The sequence below is a fragment of the Zootermopsis nevadensis genome, unplaced genomic scaffold, assembly GCF_977971745.1.
Source record: "Zootermopsis nevadensis isolate Lab colony 2312 unplaced genomic scaffold, Znev_1.0 Znev_ptg000011l, whole genome shotgun sequence".
Classification (NCBI taxonomy): domain Eukaryota; kingdom Metazoa; phylum Arthropoda; class Insecta; order Blattodea; family Termopsidae; genus Zootermopsis; species Zootermopsis nevadensis.
This window is the reverse complement of record NW_028259143.1, coordinates 8,457,712-8,476,765: the sequence shown is the minus strand read 5'-3', so window position 1 is coordinate 8,476,765 and position 19,054 is coordinate 8,457,712. Positions and strand designations below refer to the sequence as shown.

The 19,054-nt window shown below is 36.8% G+C and overlaps 1 protein-coding gene and 1 long non-coding RNA gene across 2 annotated transcripts in view; one reads left to right on the top strand and one right to left on the bottom strand.

Moving 5' to 3' along the window:
* The window catches only part of LOC110833822 (uncharacterized), a 193,788-nt gene that overhangs the window by 126,508 nt on the left and 48,226 nt on the right, over nucleotides 1–19,054 (bottom strand). The window contains exon 2 of the long non-coding RNA XR_015534715.1: nucleotides 17,448–17,524. This is a non-coding gene — a long non-coding RNA (uncharacterized LOC110833822). The remainder of the gene's footprint in view (nucleotides 1–17,447; nucleotides 17,525–19,054) is intronic.
* Nucleotides 1–19,054, top strand: part of LOC110833720 (uncharacterized) — a 120,523-nt gene that overhangs the window by 62,227 nt on the left and 39,242 nt on the right. Inside the window, exons 3-4 of the mRNA XM_022072172.2 lie at nucleotides 6,113–6,197; nucleotides 6,713–6,836. Coding sequence (XP_021927864.2) covers nucleotides 6,113–6,197; nucleotides 6,713–6,836 — 209 coding nt within the window. The remainder of the gene's footprint in view (nucleotides 1–6,112; nucleotides 6,198–6,712; nucleotides 6,837–19,054) is intronic.

The window sequence follows — 19,054 nt, the reverse complement described above, 5'->3', positions numbered from 1 at the left end:
CAGTTTGTAAATTAAACAGTTGCCAGGCAACTAAAATGCGTTGAACACAGGTCGCTTTTTGAATAAAAACATGTCAAATTCTTCCGGCAACTATACCAGAGACAGAAATAATGTTCATCTATAAAACCACATGAAATGAGTCTTACTGATCTATAAAACATCCGGACATCTAAATTAGCCCTTGAGCAATTTAGTAACCTTGACAAAATAATGAATATTAGTTACGTTGTGTAAATACAAAATTACTTATAAATCACCGTGTTTTACACACATTAGATTTTACATACGCTTATAAAAAAACAATGCATTGCATGTTTTTTTAAACCGAGCTCTTTATATTCTGAATGGTTAAATTCGTGTGTAATGGGGTGGTAACGTATATGGGAGTAAAGTAACGAGTGTATTACAGTAATTAGAGCTATAAAAAGTCTGTTTCCAGTTTACAGAGATACTTCTATGTCACACATTTCTTTGTAAAAATTTTGCTATTTTTAGATGTCCGTAGTTGAGGCTCCTGCTTTGCTAATGAAGCTTCGTAAAATTCTTTTAGTTTCTGTTTTATGGTCGTCATAAATACGCTTGGTCCGACTGCACACGTTGACAAGTAACTCTTTTATTATGGATCTGTTTCTTCTTCGTTTTATGGAACATCGTCCACTTGCTGTGATCGTAGTTATGGGACACGGAAAATTTTACTGCAGGTTAGAGATATTTATAAAATCAGAATTAACTACTCTTCTTTTAAGTTCAAAATATCCTTTGTAAGTCGCAGGGTTTTCTAATTGTCATAGATTCCCTGTCTCTTGTCATATAACTATCTATCATTTATAATCCCTTTCTTAAACTCCTTTCTTTCCCATAGCATCCTTAACATCCTTCTAACCACCACTGTCTTACAATAACTGCCAAGTTTCTTTGGCTATTTTTTATCATTTTCTTTGTATATTCCCATAACAAGGCAGTATTTCATTTTATATTGTCCGCATTACAGTAGGATTCAGCTGGCTCAGAAAAGTCCGATGGCGGGATATTGCGAACACGGTAATGAACCTTGGGTTCCAAGTGGCGAGCAGATCACTGACGAGTTTAGCTACTAGCAACTAATCAAGAACGATTTCGTTCCATAAAATTAGTTATTCTCTACATTATGTCATATTTTACGCCCATTCTACCTTTTCTCATTTCGCCCCCGATTCCACACAATCAACGGCAGGGAAACCTTCGAAACGTCTGTCAGGCCGCGCGGCGCAACATCCCAGAACCTGAATTCTCACCTAACAATTTTATTATTTCGGTACAGTTTATTTTAATATATGGCTACCCTTTAGTAACGGGCGGGCCATAAACACTTAAAATAAGGCGCAAACACTAGATTCTGCGTCAATCACAAATTGTTCCATGTACGGTGTTTTTTATAAGAATCGACGAATTGTTATATTTTTAAGTTATTGAAGTAGCTACTCCAACTTTTACAGAGGAATTAAGACAGGGCAGGTCTACGCATATTCTCGCCTCTCTGGAGTGGAGACTGACTCTCTCTCTCTCTCTGATTATTCACTACCCCACAACTAGTGTATTGCGTGGTCTACGTGCAAGACAAACATGTTTTCTGTAGACGGTTTTTCACAAATGTTTAACAAGTGAAAGTTAAGCTTTTAAAAGACGTGATAATTCATATTAACTGTGTTAACCGTTTTAGCCCGGCTAACGCTTTGAAAAAAAAGGAAAAAAATATTCTGCCTTTAAAATATAATACTGTTGTAACACTCAGTTTAAATACATTTTCAAAATTACTTTTTTTTATTTCTACGGCTCTTTTTATCTGAATTTTCCCAAAGAATATTGAATATTTCCATCTCCTAATTCAAAGTAATTTTTGGACTGTAACTAGGACACTCTGCTGCAGCTTTATATTTAAATAAATATTTGAGACGAAAAATAATTTTAAAATCTGGAAATAAACAATCAACAACCAGTTCTTAAGAAACGTCAACCGACAGCCTACTACTGCAACCTCTGTACTGAGGCAAAACTACAGAGCAGACGTTTCGTTTTCGTTTTTGTTTTCGGAGAGCTAAGTCCCTCTTTCTCTCAGATACACACATATGAACGTCCTGTCTGCGTTTGTCCTCATCCCTTCTGATGCTAACCCCTCCACCCCCCGCAAGTTACTGCTCTTTAATTAGATTGGACTCGCCATCCCCAGTCTACGTCTCAGTCAAACCTGTTCTCTGTGTGTTCAACACGAAGATTGTCAAGCGAACATGTACGTTCCACTGTGATGGATCGTGCTGGAAAAATGAACACAATGAAAGACAAAGAAAGTAATCAGAAGCTGCAAAGAACAGGACTGTTGTCCAGTGGTCTGCATCGAGACATATTATCATACTTCTATTTCATTGCTATGTTGTTTCTTTTCGCACGTTCGTAACTAAAAGTTACAAAAATTCGCCTATTACCTTCACCATGTTTATCTGTCTCCCTCTACCCGTCCATCCTTCTTCATGAAAAATACGAGAAGACTGGATGGCTTTTCACGATTATTTCGTGTTCGGGAATTTTACTAAATTGACAAATATATGTTACTGTATATATCTGGAAGCAAAGGAGACGTGAGAAAACCCAAAGTTAGGTGGAAGAATTAAGGTTGTACGTGGACAGAGCAGACAGAACGGAACTGAAGGCCCAAACCGTAAATATGAAAAAGTTTTACTAAAAGTCATCTACACATTCCAATTTTGATTAAAATCGAACAATAACGGGTATTTCAAATGCAAACCTACATGCGTTTCTGCCGGCAGACGTGACTGGATGGAGATCTAGTAACAATAATTGAATGTGTATTGCATTTTCTATAAGCTATTCCACTTTAGTTTGTTATTATTAGTATCTGTAACTGGCCTTTTCGCTGTTTATGCAGTACAATAATAATAAACAATGAATTATTATTATTGTTGTTGTTATTGACTGTGTAATAAGCTCCAGTAGTTGTTCAGTCAACACGTAAAATAAAGTATTATTACTATAATTTAATTAAAATATTATTACAAATATATTCAGTAGCGAGTTGCCTTTGTGTATCAACTTTCTCTGCATTCGTGTATTTTTTTAAATCTGTTTGTAGTTACTTTGTTACATTTATTATTGTGTTCTCTTGTGCTGTATCTGTAATTGGCTTCTGATGTAGCACACTAATGACAGATAACTAAATTGAATTGAATCATTATTATATTACCTTTAAACTTTTGTGATGCAATTGTAAATAATAAACTAGATCACAATTAAATACAACATAAACCCTTTGAAGCACGAAGTTCATCCCAGTAACAGGCTTATTTAAAAATTCAGTTCCTACGTCAAAGAGAACACAACTGACTCAACAACAAAAATCGATTTGCTCATTCTGTCTAAGGAGATGACCGCTGCTTAGTCTGAGATTCTTTCGCGAAAATTACAAATGCACTCCATGGTAAAAACGCAGATTTCTTGAATGTTAAACAGGAAATATGTACAGTTTCCACTGTGTTTTAGAAACTTTTTGGAATTTTTTGTATGGGAAGAAAAGATAAATCATTACATTCATTACGGCTGCACTGACCGTTAGTTCGTTGTATGGAGTAACACAGAATGAGAGTACGTGATTCTTGTGTGAATCCCAGTCATCAATTCTCCACTGACAATTTCCGTTTTGTTGTCTCAAATGTTTTGAAAAAGCCATCCAAGAAACGAAACTGCACAACATAAGTTTTTCCTCGACTACTTTATTTTGATACCGCTGTATTCTGTTCGGTTTCAGTATTGCACAACACTTTACGACTCTTGTGAAAATTGAAAGAGTAAAGAGACGATTTGTGTCTACCAGACTTTGTCTCGCTTTCATTACTGTCTTATTTGGATAGCGGCGAACTGTTTAAAATGCTGCCCTTATTTTGAATTTACAGAGCACTAAAGTGCGAAACTCCAGGAGGAAATAAGTCTGTCGATGTCCTGTGTGCAAAAGTGGCTTCAGAGATATTTAAAGCTATCACAAACGTTACACAGTACAAGTAAACACATTTCAGACATTTTTAAAATTATTAAACTTGTTTTAAAGAGAGATTTCATTCATTATATAAGCTTTATAAACGTTGTTTCGTGAAGTTCATCTGTGATCGTGTATCGGAATTTTAATGACAAATCAGGCACAAATATTCGTTTAGATGAATAGAATAAGTTACACTCGGCAGAAAATTAAAATATTCATACAGAAACGTCATATATTATGCTTAGAAGATTCAACAGCCGTGTCAGTATCATCAACCAGCGTTAGGTTTTAACGTAATACTGATAGTTGATAACAACTCTTGAAGAAGACATGAATAAATAAGAGTATTAAAGTCACTAAAGAACAGCTTACTTTTGACTGTGCTGCAGAAACTAATAAAACATTGGTCTTGGTAACCTACACATTGTCACAGTCGGACGGAGAGGCGGGCAGTTTGCATTCTCTTCCTGAAAGTTTCATAGTTGAGAGGACAGGACGAGAGAAGGTTCAGGCCCTAATAAAGGGACGGAGAATAGCAATAAGATCACTACATTACACCCTGTACGCACTCCATTCCCCTTTACAAGCCAAACCTAGACAAGAAAACTCAGCATCCAATTCTCTTTTGGGATCTAGACTTCAATTTTGTAACTCACTCAATATTAAACGACCGCGCGTGTGTGTGTGGTGTAGCTACATGGAAACAGAATGTCCTCGAAGTACAGTTCTTGTAATAAGTCTATGAAGCCAAGAAAATAACTCTGGGTAGTGACACAGATGGAGCAGAACTATTTTAAAACCGTATCCCAAATTACTGCTCCAGCTTATGTAATAATGGCTGATTCTATCCTATAATGTGCACCGAATAATATAAAATAATTTTCAGAATTGTTGTGTCCAGATTTTATCATCATTATTTGAAGTTACTTAACATTTTAAACGCTCTCAAAACACACAAGAACGCCTTACACTTAATTTATTACCGCTCTATCTTTTCTGAGCCAGGGCCTTAAGGATATGCTAGCACTATCCAACACATTGACGGGGAGAGTGATTGGGAATAGATCATCAAAATGCAATTTTTGAATCTAATGCTATGTTCTATTAGAGCCAACTTTATCTCAAAGTAAGTTCTAATGTTTCACATCTTTTGTTTCACGCCCAATAAAATGTCCACTTTCCTTCAGAAATTGGCTCCTCCCGTTGCTGTCACAGTAAGCCGAGAGATCAGATTATGGAACATGGTCGTCGACGGGGGGAAACAGAAAAGGGTAGATAATTTCGTTACAGAACATGAACATTACACGCCGTAATAGGTAATCACGTGTTCCTCCAATCCGCCCCTACAAAAAAATCCCCTTCCCTATTAATTTTCAGAAATGGCAGACATCGACGAAGCCAGGCGTGGACTCGGAGGGCAAATTAAATATTACACAGTGCATATTGTGGAAATAACAAAGACTGAAATAGGTTATGCTTACTGACAGCCTGCAATATGGTGGAGAAGAATCTCTGGTCTAAAAAGATTGGCTTTCAGTTCCATTTACCATCATAACTGAAACTCAAACAGAGGCAAATACGCTGGTGTTAATAACACCTAATGACATGTTATTTTAATCTGACTGCATAGATCAGAGTTGTCCTTGATAATCTGACAATCGCTCAGCTTATCAAAATATGCCCGGCAATTTGGGTGTCCGAAAGATTAATTACCGTGTTTGCATAAACCAGGCATTGTGTAAGAAAAAATTACCTGTCCGATTCTAAGGCCCTTTGTAATAACTTGTAATGTGCTCCCTTGTTTCTGCGGTAGGGGTTGGTACACTTTCGAAGCTCTTAAGCTTTTATCATCCCTTGTCGGCCGTCCGCGACTGCTTTTTTCAACTTATTACCAGCTTCTCTGTATCTGGAAGCCATTTTCTCTATTTGTAACCTGCCACTTATAACATGGAACACTTCTCTTATAAATTATAATTTATATTTTGTGTGCTAATAATATTAGCACACAAAATATAAGCCAGCCTGCTTTCTAAAGCCAATTCTTACTTGCTGTTTACAACCGAATGATTTCGAATTCTTGTGTTCCAGGCCTGGCTCACCTAGATGCCGGAAAGGATTTCTCCGCGGATGGGCTCGGCTTTAATAAGAAGAAAAAGAAAAAGAGACGACACAGGTAGGATACATTTGTTATTAAAATCTGCTGTAAAATTATTAAGTATAAATTCAGGGGAAAAAGTCAAACTTGAAACAGATAACAGACTACTACATTGTAGATATTTACAACAACAAGAATGGGGTGGGCGAGGCATGTAGAAAGCGTGGGAAATATGATACATGAATTCAGTATTTGATAGGAAATCCTGAATGGAATAGACCATTTGGGAGACGAACACGCAAGTCGCAGGATAATACCGAGATGGATCTTAGGGAAATAAAATGTGAGATTATGGATTGAATTCAGCTGGCTGAGGGTAAGAATCCAGCGACAAACATGCCAACTTCGGTTTCTATAAACAACGTGCAATTTCTTGACGAACTGAGCTACTATCAGTTTCTCCAAGCGAACTGTATCACGTAGTCTAATAACAAATAAACGTACGTCTCAATCTGTAGACGGAGCAAAATAGAAGGGTGATTACTGCGCGAGAACTCTTCACCCCAGCCTCACAAATGGTGTTTTCTTTGCAGGACGATCTTTACTAGCTATCAACTAGAGGAGCTAGAGAAAGCATTCAAAGAAGCGCACTACCCCGACGTATATGCTCGGGAAATGCTATCCCTTAAGACGGACCTACCTGAAGACCGAATACAGGTCAGTGAGGCGAAGCAGCTTTTCGTATTTGACACCAACATTCATGACGATTTTACTGACATTTAACTGTGGCATGCACTTTATTCTTAGATGACAGTAAGATAATTCAATTCTGTAAATGTGTGTGAATAGCATTCTTGATAATATTCTCGCTGATGTTAATACTTCTATTATTTCAGGGAGCAGTTTATATAAAATATATTTTTTAGATTAATGATAGGATTCCTTGATTTTATGGCCACTGTTCACAAATGTGTTGAGATAATAATAGATTTATACCAAATGTTCACAGTTGTAGGACGGCGAAGTAAAAGAGGATGCGACTGGTTGTCCATGTGGCTAGTATTGGGGAGAAAAGAAATGCAGGGAAAATTGTGATAGGGAAACCTTTTGGAAAAAGTGAACTTGACACAAAGAGAGGTAACTGAGATAATGATATTGAGATGGTTCTTAGGTAAGACAGTGGGCGGAACTGGTTCTGGATCGTTTCTTACGTCTTATAGACAGGCCAATTCAATGAATTTGGATGCAGAAAAAACGATTCCCTGTCGACATGGCAAGATGTAATATTCTGCTACACATCTCGAATTTGTAGTCTCTCCTATCTGTTCGATAGGTAATACCAACGTTGTTTATAACTAACTAAAAACTAACGAACAAGGTGCCGCGAAGAATACTTTTACCTAAGAGACAGGAAGTGAAAGGAGAATGGAAAAAATTAAGTGATGAGGAACTTCATACATTTCACTTCGTCAAATGTTGTATGGAAGATGAAAACAAGAAAGATAGGTAGCAGACCAAGGGAAATGAGAAATTAATAAAATATTATTCGGAAACTTTAAGGAAATATAGCACTTGGGAGACCAAGGTATGTATGAGAGGATCGAATTAAGATATACGAACTGATGCGACAGAGTAGGCTCTTCTGAACATAATGAACCTTTCCGTTACAAACGGATTCTGTTAACTTCTTACGAGGGGCTCTGCTCCATGGATTTCGATACACAAGTGTACAAAGCTGTAGAGAACGGTTTTGGATAAAGATTTATGTATCTTACAAAAATAAAACACAGACAATTTTAAGTAATATTCAACAAATTTTTAATCTTTCTAAATCAAAATCATAATTCAAGAATTGCTTAGTTGTCCCAATTTACTGTCATAGTCTGAGACAACCGCCATAATTGAGCGTTCAATACAAAACCAAATATTTTTTAGACTGATAATCCATCACAAGAAAGCAGTTACAGATTTATGTTTTTGTTAAGTAATGGTTTCAGCGTGAAGTTAGAACACGTATTCAGTGATAATAGGTCTCTTCGATCCTGCGCTGTAGAGTATTCCTTTGTTTCAACTGCTTTGCCTGCAGTCTCTGCCTGACTTTATTGAGCCATACTGCTCTATTTAATATCCACAATTTTTCCCCTCACTACCTTTTCTCTTTCTTTCCTTCTAATAAACGCATGCGCCAAATTTCGACGCCTCTGATTGGCCCTTAGTGGATGCTGCAGATATTTTGTGAGCGTCACTTCTCCTCTCAACCCCAAGTTAGCCCAAGGGTTGAATTCCATACATAAGCTGCAAATTTGTAATCTTATGTCCCATCGTGACAAGGATTTTCTGCGATTCAAGCAACGTGGAGCACCTAATACAGAAATCGGATTAGAATTGCGTGTCTGATGTTTCCATCCACTGCTAATCTAAAAAACGGATTTTATAGCGAATGAACCGCAACAGATTAATACAAACAAATGCATTCATATCAGCATCTTAATCACGTCGTTTTATTTAACGATGCTGAAAGTACCACACATTCTATACCATCGAATGATAGGGCGATAATAAATAATGAAATGTAAAGCACGTGTAAGTTAGCTTCATTATACCATTATATGTGTCTGGAGGAACTGAAGAAAAACTCAAAGAGCCCCAAGACCGACAGTTTAATCCTAGATATCCTGAATACAAAGTAGGAGTGTTGACCAATTGAAAACGACCGTCAGTGAATCTGAGATCTATCTAATTCAGCAAATAAACGACACTCCAATTAAAGTCATATGACAGTACAAGTTTCAGTTATCAAAAATTCTCGCTCGAAACTTGGAATTACTACACTAACTAACTAACTTCCTGGTAACAGAATCCGCATATCCATATGCCAGTGCTGGAACAACCAACGTATTCACCTGATTTGGTCCCAATTTTTTTTTTATTTTCCCACAATATAAACGCCCTTTGAACATGGTTAATTTTAAAACGTTTAATGACGTAATTTGAAGTGGGCCATAGGCTTATTAACTGAAGGTTATATATACTACGTCTATAAATAGGCCTACGCGTGTGAATTTTAGAGACTTCGCGCATCTTAAACGTTTAAAATATGGCGCAACAGCAATAACTCAAGCTTACAAACTTTCAAGAGACAGGAGATGTATTAAACCACTCAGCTGGTCAAAAAATTTCCCCTTTAATGAAACCTGAAGTTCCATTACCATATTCGGAAGTATCCCTTTACTCTACACTATTCTGAGCAAGTCAACACCTTTTAAGATCCGTATTAATATTACGCTTCAGATGAAAATAGCCTAGTCAGTTACAATAAAGTAGGATCAAATTTATGATCGTTACCTGTAGCAAAGTTAAATGTTTATCTTAATGTAATTTTCCTATCTAATTCTGGACATTCCAAATGTTTCCCAAGCGAATTTCTCGCCAGACTTCTGTATTAATTGAATGCATCTCCGACTTAACTGCACGCACAGCCCATTTTCAAACACTCAGCAGAATTCAATTTAAAACGTAAATTGAAAGAGGTCATAAACACTGGTAGCCTATCTCGTCATTTATGTCACATTATCAATTATATAATTCTGAAATGCAGCTAAACGAGCTGCATTTTCTTCCATTCGTTTGACATTCAGACTTTTAAGCAGATTTACCACGCAGTCGATATTTTCTTTCCGAATAATAGTACTGCTGCAGTGAGAACTAACGCAGCGGATGTTTTCATGTCGAGCAGTAGCAGCGGTGCATCATATATACTAGTACTAATATAGCAGCACTTATTATTCGTATGTGAGTGTGAATGAGCCAGCAGCCATTGCAGTGTAGGCTGGGCTTCCGGAAACAACCTCGCTCCCTGCCAGGTCTTGAACTAGCCAATCAGAGGGGAGCCTTTATTAAGAGCTCCAATCACAACACACCACTTCTCTGTTATTGTTAATCACTCATTGTTTCGTAACCGCGGGGAGTGATTATTAAAATGGAAAGTTCATCTGGCATGAAAAATAATTTCACAATAAGGAAACTACAGGATGAACGAAAAGGCTTCTCTGAACTTCGTACGAAATACGACTCGTATCAATGAAGTACAGATTGGAAATTTGTCATTTGATCTTCCATTGTTAAAACCTGAAATAAAACATGGCACATAACAATGAACATGAGTTTTGAGATTCTCACGGCGGTAAGCATGGGCAGTTCTAAATTTTGGTATCGTGTTCAATCGTAGAGAAACATTATTTCTCTATCTTCGGGGCAGAAGTGGCGATGCTGGAAAATTGGGGGATTTTGGATTCGAAGGGGGGGGGGGGAGGCCGAGGAAGTGGACTCCCGTTAGAAATAGAGAAACTGCATCAATTCTTGATGCTGTACCCACATTAAACACAACACTTAATACACTTTAATGTATAATTCAAGTGATTATTTGTAGCATTTAATTTTCTTCGATTAACTTGAAGTCAAAAAAAGATATAAGCTCTTCGCATGGAAGTTTTCGTGAAATGGAATAAATTCAAATTACTTTTTCTCAACAGTTCTGTATCAATCACATGCCCGTCTTGATTTTTGTATTCGGTGCTTAAGTTGTGTTAATCTTTTCCATGTTCTTGGTAAAGTAAGTAAAGTTAAGTTAACTCGTTTTGTTCCTTATTACGATACTGATATTAAGTTCCAGAAATGTTTAGGACCGTGTACTATATAGGTACTATCAGTACAAAAATATTACTAAAATTCTTGGAATATAGCCTTTAAATCTTCCCAAGATTTTTTCTGGAAGTTTCATAAGACGAGTTCATTTTGTGAGCTATGCAGTATTAGTCGACCTAACTCACACAGAGAAACGGCCGGTTACTCGAAAAAATCGGATAATACGAAAGACTGTAATTAAAAAAACGAGTTTAAATAATCAATTCAATTTATAACTCAATTTAAGATACTATTAAATTACGAAGAAAATATAATGCGGTATCAAACGAAAAAATATCACAAACAAAAATAATATTTAACAAAATGTAAATTAAAGAGTTAATTTTTCAAAGACATTAGTAATGGGTGTTTGCACGATACGTTGGATAAAACGTAAATGTCTGATAACCGAAGGTCGGATAATCGGGATTCTACTGTATTTTTAAAATATGTCATTAATAAGACTTTATTTAAAACTAGAACTTACAAGAAACCAAACTTCCAGGCGAATCAACAAGACATAGTTCTGATAACAGGCACAATAAAAGACTATGGAAATTACAATCAGGATTATATAAAGTTAGGAGTGCTTGAGAAAATCATGCAAAAACTGCATCAGGCCTCTGTTCGCTGTTAGCCTCTCGTTATGTTACACCGAACGTAATATGATAAGTTTTTACATAAACAACATTATATTTCCTAGTGTCACAAAATGATGTCATTATTTTAAAAACATGCAGTAGCTCCAAACATTTTTCATATTAAAATACCATTAGTTCTTCTGAGCACTCTGCCTCTAATAAAGTTTATAAGCCCATAATTAAAAATAACGAATTTTTTGATCAAAGCAAATGTAGCTCGTGTTACCGGTTATTGAAACACAAAAATTCACTTCGTTACTTAACGTATTTAGTTACACATTAGGGACGATAAAAAAAGTTAAAAACGCATATATTCTGTATCTTGTTGAATTATATTTCTCAATAAATATATAGCACACTCTTTAATAATTATAATGAGCAGTTGTGATCGTACAGTCCCTTTAACAAACTGTTGATACTCTGTAACAATTTTTATAAATTATCCATTTAATGGATTCTTCAGGGAAGATAAACTGTTAGTTCTAGGTTAAACGTTGTTTAATGACACTTCACACTGAGTGAGAAAATTAGTGATACTATCCAAATGCAGTCTTCATGAAGCGAAAAATTTGTGAACAAACACAAATTGATTATGAAGGCGGTTAAAAACCAAGTAGGCCTTCAACAAAGTACGAGTATATGATTAAACTATGGTTTATTTTATAGAATGGCAAGCGACTAAAGTCATGAGACTTTAACTCACAATTTAATTCAAACGTTTCCTATGCATTGCTTATGGAATAGGCCTACTCAAATATCGGGCACGTTTCTGGTAAACTTAGGCCTACATAGAATTTCCGAGATTGATTGAATTACAAACTACCACATCAAATACTTTAAAACGGCAAAACCCTTCAGTCTCGTTCTTTAAGAGAGTCGAAAAGAAAGAAATTAATCTACAATTCATTTGTTCTGAAAGTTTCTCAGCTAAACGCCCAGCGGTAGTTGATATCCGCCATGATTCAATTGCTGTGTCTTCATTTAGATATTACGATGGAATCAAAAGAGGTTATTCAGTACACTAGAAACTGACTACACGTTACCATAATCATATTGTAAAATAATGGCATTTTAATACTCATGTTTTGCTTCAAACACCGACAGCCCACAAAATAAATCTTATTTATTTCTTCTCCAGTTTTATAAAATATATCGAATTCTTTTGGTTACAAAAACTTTTTCTCCTAAAAATTAACTGTAGACAGGCCTGTTTTTATATTTAATGCTTGCAACTTCTTTGTTTAAAAATCTATTTATATCTGAGACAATTTCTTCGTAAACCCAACTCAGTGTTGCTGAAGCAGTTACAACAGTGCCCCTTTTCACGTTCAACCTCCCTCAGACTATCGAAGATTGCTGATAACACAGAAGAAAAAGTCAAGAACCGCTTGGTCTCTGGGGTCTGGAAGTGAATAGAGAATGCGGGCTTACAGGTGGGTGTGGCCCATGTTTTGAAGCTGTAATGACACGGACGTCTTTTGAAAGGGCATAAAAAATGAAAACCAACCCGGTTTCTGATCAGAAGTCGTCTTCTCAAAGGAGAATGAGGATCTAATACGGCTTATTTCAAAGTCACTTTATCCATCGTTTGAGAAACATAACATGCTCACTGCGTAGTGGCTATCCATTCATATCTGAATAATTTTATTAAATGTATAATTATTTTTTAAAGTACTGGGCTCTAAGACACTTCAGTTTAGAAAAAAAAACTTTCGGTATGCATGAAATTGTTTGCGTACTTATTTTTATGAAACTTTGTTATAAGAAGATTCCGAAATACATAAAAAGAGAGTATTTTACTGCTGTAGTTACACTTCATTTAAAAAGCTATTAGAAGTTCAGAAATAAACTATGCTTGAAACCAAGTCTTTCTTAGCCCGCATTTAGTCGATTACATTGACCGCGAGGTCTAAAAAATGGGTCTCGCCCACCCGAACAATAATATCGTGAGATCTATTACCAGTCACAGAATTTTCCTGTGATACATTGTCCTCTGTAGGCTATGTATATAGCTTTAAAAAAAACAGGCGAAATATTTCTCTGGAAAATCCAAAGTTAAATAGGAGCTCTGCCCCATGCGGTAGTTAGCCCGTGGTTTCCTCACTGCGACATAAAAAGACGTCATAAATAGATACACCATTCTATCCACCGCCAGACTGGGTCCACAGCAACCAACTACAGTTTGTTTAAATGGACAGCACATCAAATAGGCGCATGAAAGAGAGGATGGGATGTTCGAAACCATCTCATTGAATTTCTGATTAATTTCTCTCTTAAATGTGTGCTAAGACCTATCTTGAACATTTTATTACTTATACAACAAGAAGTCTGTAAATCCGAAAATTTACGTAGATTCCACGAAATACAGATCTGCGCAACGCTTGGTATAAAGAACTTGCAACAATTTTTAGATATTTCTGTCAAAAATACTTCTACACAATTTACTCGTTCCAGAACAACGAGTGTACTTTGAATCCCTCACAACTCTCATTAAAACGGCCGATAGCTTTCTGATATTTTCAGTAATTAGATTTACATTTCGCCATTACGTGTTCATTAAAAATAACGGACCATATTTCAGATCATAATAATAGCGCATTATCCTACACGTTGTATTGCATTTCAGACTTTTAATGTATCATGCCTACTGTATCAAGTATCAGACACTGTACAAATTAGATTTAGAATCTCCATGTGGATAAAAGTTTTCCACGAACTTAACCTACTGAACATGTCCAGAATATCTGATAACAGTTCATAAAGACGAAATAAAATAACTAGCCTACCCCCCCCAAATGTGACGTAATTTACGTCCTGTAGTTCAAAAAAGAAAAAATTGAACACAAAACTAGACATGAAGGCCAATAATTCTACAAAAATGGACTGTTTGGTAGGAGGTTCAAATTTTCAGCTATCATACATTTGTTTTAAACTTTTAATTACATTTATTTAAATTATCTTTACTTAACTTGTAGTAAAATCTCGGAACTGATGACAATTATTTCGAAAGACAGATACTTCTACCTAAAAGGCTATACGGTGACACAACTCAGAAAACCAGAATCGATAATAATTCTATGCTTCATTATAGGATTCCTGTGAGAAAGGCTCTATTCTCACTTCTAATATTCTTAGGGAGAATATTGTCTCTGCTTATATACGTGAGATCAGCGAAAGTGAACGCCTCTAAATAAAGTAGCCCGTTTTATTACCTGAGAAGTCGGACAGCGATCTCAATTACGGCGAGACGTCCCACGATGCTACTTCTGTATTATTTAAGACATTTTGTAATAAAATGTGTGTACATTTAGATTGGTATTTTTTACTAAAAGAAAGGTCGATGTTTTGTATTGCGTTTCTCGATAAATGAACGCGACGAGAAGTGAAAGACCCAAGCACAGCCTTACCGATACATACCCAAAGTCTCGAAATCCTGCGCCTTTGACAACATGACGGCCACACACTCTGGACACCGAATTAAGAAGCTCGGTTTGTCAGAAATTAATAACAGGGTTTGCCTTCTACTGAGGCGATTCAAATCAAAATGCTCTATTTTATTGACGCCAATTGTTGGATTCATTTATTCGGTAGAGAGTTATATGGACTAGTGTTGAAGCAGTTTAGAATATATTAAAGGACAATAACAAAGACTGCTATTATTATACAAGGACCCCTTGTATCGTGAAAATTAACAATTATTCTATTCGATGCAGAGAACGATTTCTTGGAACTTGGAGCGAAAGGTTTTCACAATAGACCTTCGCGTTTAACTCTTAGTGCAACACACAAACTCAGACCACGGTGATTGTCGAGATGTGACGGGCTAGTCGAGCTGTCGAAAGCAGGCGCTGCCATTCAATTACAACCCCCCCCCCCCCCAAAACCATACCACACACACACACACATGCAACATGGAAACATCCGGTGGCCGGGGGGGGGGGGGAAGCGCCAATACAATTTTTTTAGGGGGAGGGGGGCACAACAAAATGGTGAAAAGTGTCAGGAGCAATTTGCAAATCTATCGGTGGGCTCAGCGGGGTTCCTTGTCACCCAATCAAGCGGTCGTGCGCCGGGGTGGCAAGGACATGTCATGTGGGAGGGCTAGCTACTAGGAGCTGCCTGTCTCTCGCTCTCAAGTTGCTCTGCAGATGAGACAATTTCTTTTCCGAAATATGTAATTAAAAACTTTGATACAAGAGGCGATCCGATACAAGATGATGAACCACGAGCAGTTTATCGCTTTACTTTGTCTTTACAGAACCAGCATGATATGACAGTGCATATGGATGTTTAGGCCTAGTTCGGATTCATATCTTTGTATGTTTATGATATATAACGCTGAAAGAAATTGGACTTTCTCTCTTACTGTTCATTATGTAAAACTAATATCGTCGGGAAACGTGTCTCGATATAAGAGAGATCAAATAACATGAGGACAGAGAGAACTGCATGGCGCGCCGTTTCATAATTTATATATATATATATGGGATCAAGTTAAAGAGAATTACAGGGAGAGATCACAAATTGATACTAAACTTTGGTCGGAAAACCTGGAAGGAAGATACCTCTTGGTAGACCTAAATGCAATGGGTGGTAACTAGTGACATAATTCTGAAAGAAAGAAGGTGAGAGATCGTGGATTAGATTAATCTGGTACAAAACAGTGGCCAGAGACGGCTCATGTGAACACGCTAATGAACCTTCGTGTTTCATAAAAGGCAGGGAATTTCTTGACTTAACTGAGCGTATTGTAAGCTTCTCAAGAAAAATTCTGTTTCATGATAAGAGTGCGTATGCCGGAATCCGCGAAAAGCTTCCGCTGACTGGGCTAGCCAATATTACTCTAAATTAACATGCCTTATTACACTTCGAGTCCCTGGCAGTGGCAACTGAAAAATAATGTAGGCTACACAAAAGTATTAACACGCAAACATCCCAAATTTCCCATATCTTAATTAATTTCTCTTCTACATATAGACGGCTTGTTGTAATGTATCTGTATTCCCATTTCAAAGTTAAGCTACGCCATGACGCTCTCACGACATCTGAGGTAATAACTAGATCCAAAGTTATTCCCGGCAACGTCTTGAAAGATTTCGTACTGTACGACTTTAAACAGAAAAAAATTCAATTTCGTCTGAACTAGAAATAATATGTGGTTACCAGGTGCAATGAAACTAATTTATTTTAAACTGAACACCGTACTTCGCATTCAATATTGAGTTCTGTATAGTAAAAATCATGTTCAAATACATTTTGTATCTACGTGTTCAAGACTCCAGCTTTTGAGTTTAATCCATGGAGGTTCGATCAGGAAAGAAGGAGTCGCTAGCAACTCTGACATCTCTTCCAGCAAAAGGTTTTATGCGAAAGAAAAGACGAACAAAGTCGTAGAGTTCCTAAATCAGTGCTTCAAAAAGAGGTTGAAAGGTGTTAATTATGGTACAGGTCGTAGCTTTAACTTCGTAAATTAGCACCCGCTAACATCACAGCCTCTTTTATAGTAGTTACAATAACCAACGCAGTCATCGTTGATCTGAAGTTGCTGACTCGACAATACAGATTTCCTTGTGATCCCCAGAATTAGTGACAGTGGGGTGGGTTTCATATGGACACACCTTTTGTGTAACAAACGTCTTCTTAAAACCATACCTTTTATTACCAAATACAAATAACCGTATAATTAAAAAAACAGGTATTAGTTTCACAGGGACCACGTATCCCCGATATCTCAAGAGAATCTCAAACTGTTATCGTCTATATTTTGTTCACTTTTCATGCTTACTTCGCACTTTTATAAAGTCCTAAGTCAGGTAGCCAGACTAAAATACATTGTCTTCCAAACACAATATTTTCAAATCAAAAATTTTCCTTACTGGAAAGTTACAAACATTACATTCATCTGAGAAATTCTTGAAATATACCAAGTTCGATTTTTTTTGTGTCCTTAGAACTTCCCGACATACATGATGATATCATGCAGTATGAAATCAAATTAACTTACTGGGCACAGCATGAAGGTAACTCGCTTCGTCCTCTCAGAACGAGCAGCCACTCCAGTAACATCTAGAGTCAGCATACCTGCAGAATAACAAATATGTGTTACGTGGTTTATCCTTCCTACTGCCATGACAACAGTATATAAGTAGATAAGCATTATTGAAATCACTTGACAAGGAAGAATTTTCCTTCCCTCACGACTTTGTAATTCGGTCAAAGCAACTTTTGAGAGTATACCAGAAATTCGTTATTTCAATACATCGTACTCTAGAAAGCAGACCACGCGCAATGGGACGTACATTGGCGTTTACATTCCGAGGAATTTCGTATCAGAAGTGCGGAGTAGCACCTTTCTTGTTAAAATGTAATTGTTTGCCAGAAAAATAGCTGTTCATTGCGCACCCAATAAGGAACAATACGGACGCCAGTAATAGGATGACTTGCGCAAATATCTTAGGCTTACAAGTCATAACTCATATGTAAGCAGCCAAGAAAATAAACATCCTGTGCTGTAACAAGTAGGCAGCTGTTGCACTGAATCACAGCGAGCACCATGCCGCGTTCCACAACCATAAAAAAATGATTATGATCATCATCATCATCATCATTAACCACACTACCATAACCTTGTCGCCATCGAATCATAGGTTATAACTGCTAGAACTCTCGTTAATGTATTGTACTTAGTTAAACAATTTTAGAATAATGTAAATTAATTACAGAATAATGTTGACGGAGTTGTAATGAACACGGGAACTTCTGACAAAATAAAAAAGTTCATTTAGTCCCATAAGTACAGCGACCCTTGAAATAAACCGAACTAAATGAAAATTAAAATGACTCGACGACATTTTGTGCTAAGTTTGCCGTACAAAGTTTGAACGACATCGGTTAAGTAATTTAAATCATATTACTAGAGGACACACAGGCAAGACAAAACACGGTTTACGAGACTGGACTAAAACACAGTTGTGGCGTTGTAAAGGTTAGCGTCGGTCCTTCGTATTGCGGAACTCCCAATTTCAAATTCTGGCTTGGAAACAGCCTATCCTAAGTTAAGATTCCTTGTAATTTTCCCCAGTTCTGCAGACAAAAGCAAGGACGTTGCCTTACAAGGACCACGACCACTTCCTTCCTAATCCTTCATTCATAATTGATCTGTGTTACTCTATAATATATAACCCATGCAGCTAATAAAGCTTTGTTATATATATACACATACACACACATCTAATCTAACTCTATGAGGCAAAGTCCTGCTTTAACAGCTGACAGTGGCTCAGCTGTCATTTATTGAACCCTTAATTACATTACCGTGATCACACAGCCATTGATCCCTATCCTGAGCCACTTAAATGCAGTCTACAAGGTAAAGCCCTACTTATTTACGGTCCGTTTACATCCTGTCCTTCCATCCATGCCTTGGTCTCCCAAATAAGTTCTTCTCTTCAGGGTTTCCAATTATAATTGTGTATGCTTTTGTCATCTCTCCCATACGTGTTACATGTCCAACTAATCCTTCTTGATTTGATCATATTCATGATATTTGGAGAAGAGTAGAGCTTATGGACGTCGTCATTACGCAGTTATCTCTAGCCCAGACATACAAAA